The sequence below is a fragment of the Trichechus manatus genome, unplaced genomic scaffold (assembly GCF_000243295.1).
Source record: "Trichechus manatus latirostris isolate Lorelei unplaced genomic scaffold, TriManLat1.0 scaffold02414, whole genome shotgun sequence".
In the NCBI taxonomy this organism is placed as follows: Eukaryota; Metazoa; Chordata; class Mammalia; order Sirenia; family Trichechidae; genus Trichechus; species Trichechus manatus.
In genome coordinates, this window is record NW_004446350.1 from 977 (window position 1) to 4,260 (window position 3,284).

Genomic DNA, 3,284 nt, shown 5'->3' on the forward strand with positions numbered 1-3,284 from the left:
CCTTGGAAGCGAGGACGGCAAGACTTTGTCTCACTTTGGACATGTTATCAGGAGGTACCAATCCCTGGAAAAGGACATCATGCTTGGTAAAGTAGAGGGTCACCAAAAAAGCAGACCTTCAATGAGATGGATTGACACAGTGACTGCAATGATGGACTCAAACATAGCAAAGATTGTGGGGATGGCACGGGACTGGGCAAAGTTTTCTTCTGTTGTAAATAATGTCACTGTGAGGTGGAACTGACTCGACGGCACCTAACAGCAACAACCACACAATGCAGGATATTCAAGAATATTCATAGCAGTTTTATTCATAACATCAAAAACTGTAAATACCCCACATGTTCATCAACATATAATTATATCAACCAATTATGGCATATCCAAACAACAGTACACTACTCAACAATAAAAAGGTGCAAATTATTGATATAAGATTAAATGTGGATGAATCTCAAAAATGATATGCTGAATAAAAGAATCCTTACTCAAAAAATTAATTACTGAATACGAAAAAGTTTATTGAGTGGACTATACCTCAAAAATAAAATAGATAAGTGGGGGTGGAGATGTTGCATTCAAAATTGGGAGAGCATAAAACGGGGATGGAAGATTCTAGAATATACATCTATAGATGCTTCTTGATCTAAGAAGGCTTTCTATTATCTTCATGACCTCAAATCTTACAAACAAAAGTATGCAGAATATTCTATGTCATCATGTCAATTTATATAGTTTGACCTACACCACAGAGATGTCATATTTCAGAATTGCCCAGGTTAGTACTGTACACTTATGTCATGTCTAACCTCTAACCAGGAGTGGATGTTTCAGGAGCAGCTGAGAGAGAAGACTCCCCTGGATCTCCTCATTCTTTATCACCTTTGTTACATGCAAGATGGCCAGTCAGCATGAGGATTTCTAGTAAGGCAGCACAAGTTCATAATCAGGCTCGTGGGTGCAGGAAGAACGTCTGGAAACACAAGCTGTCCTGAGAAGGGCATATTCTGTTGCCGACCCATCTCTGAATTCTCTCACTCTGTTTGTGTTGGAGTCAATGTTCTCATAACCATCATCGTTGGAGCTCAGGGAGGACGTTTGATAGCGGCTATGATGAATAATGGTATAGCAAACTTCCTCCAAACCGTTGTTATCCTCATTATCCTGCCAAGCACAAGGAGAAAAGAAATCAAGGAAAAGAATCCATCAAAAATGAACTCAGTGCCCCATCTCTCCTTCTTTCTATGTCCACAGATAGAGCCCTGGTGTCTCAGAGACTTCATTGTAGCCCTGTGTCCCATGCTCCACGCGACCACTCATTCTGCTTTTATTTCACCTCAAAAGAATAAAAGAAGAAAGAATGACACATTTCTCTGAACATCTAGAGAAAAGTAGCCATACGCTTTAGGTCATACATATTGATAAGAAATATATGCAATGATCAGAACTCAATAAGTAACTAAGTTACATAAAAATACATGTTATAAGATAAAATGCTATTAATAAAATTTAGAGTTTAGCCACCTTTTCAACTCCATAGGTAGTCAAAGAAAGAAAAATAAAAACACCAAGCTATTATATGCTAATTAAATAATTAAAATGATTTTGGTGTAGTATTAAAAAGAAGCAACGTTTTTTCATATTATTGATTTCAACCATGTTTATTTACATAAATACAAATACTAGTATGTGGACACAAAAATTGGAAGGGAATGTGAAAAACTAAGGAGTCCATGTTTTATGGTGATGGGATTATGAGTGCAGACATATTTGATTTAACTTGTTTTTGTTATAATAGTTGTTGAAAATTACAATATGTGACTTCAGTGATATTGGGAACTTGCTAGATATCAAAATCAGTTAAAATACCTTTTAATTTGTGATTTTACTCCATTTTTCATAAAAATTAACAAGTAAATTATTTAAAATATGAAATACTTGTATAAATCCATTCAGGAATTATAAACAAAGAAAGACCTACAGCTACTCTTGAAGAACATTGTCTGTATTTTGGTATTTATCAGAAATATATAATAAAATTTTTATTACCTGATTAGAAGTAGACGAAACTTCTTGACCTGGAGGAAAAAAAAAAAATAAAGACACCAACATAAGATTTTCGGACTGTGACAGACTGGGGGAAAGGTTGAAAAGACTGCATGCAGAGGTAAATTATAAACAGACCCATCACCTGAACTTCTGACTCCCTGGCAATATTCTAGCCATATTAGATCCATCACGTAAATGAACACATGCCAAGTCTGTAGAACAAAGTGGATTTTGGAACTAGGTAATACAATTTTTTCAACAAACATGGGATGACAATGAAGTATGCTAGTGTAATTATAGCTGGAAATTTAAGAAACAATTTCTATAAAAATATCACCAAAAAATCAAGTACTTCAAGATGAACAACCATTATAAAGATAGGTACAGAAATAACAAGCATTACTAAGTATTTTAAATTAAAGACGTACGCACTCAGGTTGATTAAATTCATGAATACTGAAGTAATTTTGTTGTCGTTAGTTACTGCATCTAAGAGTAGGGAATTTTGCAATCAAGTCATCTCACCCTGCTCACTGCACCAATTGTACAAACCAGTCCAGGGACACCAAGATCATGCATCTCTGATGCCAAATTGTATGGTGGATATCATATCCCACTCCACATGCATTGTTTGGAAATCTTGGCTTCCGTTTCCTGGCTAGTTAAGACCCCAGCTACCCATGCAGCCCTTTTAGCTCATCTCTAGACATTTAAGGCTAGGTAATCTCATCCCTAGCCATCTGGGGCTAGATCAAAGGGTGCCAGCTTCAACACAGTGGTCCATATAACTCCCTGAGCTCCAGACCACCCAGCCCCAAACTTCAGGGCTTTCCTTTAACCCTTCAGGGTCCTAGTCTTTAAACTCAGAAGTTCACTTGTTACCTCCACTTTAGACTAGCCAGCTCCACTACTTCCTTTAGATCTGGTAATTCACTGGAAAGACAGAGCTTATGGAAACACCATATTTGCAATAACTTTAATAATAGAGAAGCACATAAACACAGCCCATTGTCATCGAGTCAATTCCAACTCATAGCAATCCCCTAGGACAGAATAGAACTGCCCGGTAGGGTTTCCGAGAAGTGGCTGGTGGATTCGAACTGCCAGGCTTTTGGTTAGCAGCCGAACTCTTAACCACTGTGCCACCAGGGCTCCAATATATAACCAAAGATATAAACAGAAATGCATACTGTGAGGTCCAGGAGAGGTCCCTGCATAAACTCAACATCTCAAAG

At 37.3% G+C, this 3,284-nt stretch overlaps 1 protein-coding gene across 1 annotated transcript; it reads right to left on the minus strand.

The window, feature by feature from the left end:
• Window positions 1-263: 263 nt before the first annotated feature.
• Window positions 264-3,246, minus strand: GCSAML (germinal center associated signaling and motility like). The gene is made up of 3 exons (XM_004391175.2): window positions 2,192-3,246; window positions 2,050-2,078; window positions 264-1,164 (listed from the first exon to the last, which is right to left on the minus strand). The coding sequence occupies exons 1-3, from the start codon at window positions 2,313-2,315 to the stop codon at window positions 922-924; spliced, it is 396 nt and encodes a 131-aa protein (XP_004391232.2). The 5' UTR covers window positions 2,316-3,246; the 3' UTR covers window positions 264-921.
• Window positions 3,247-3,284: the final 38 nt, after the last annotated feature.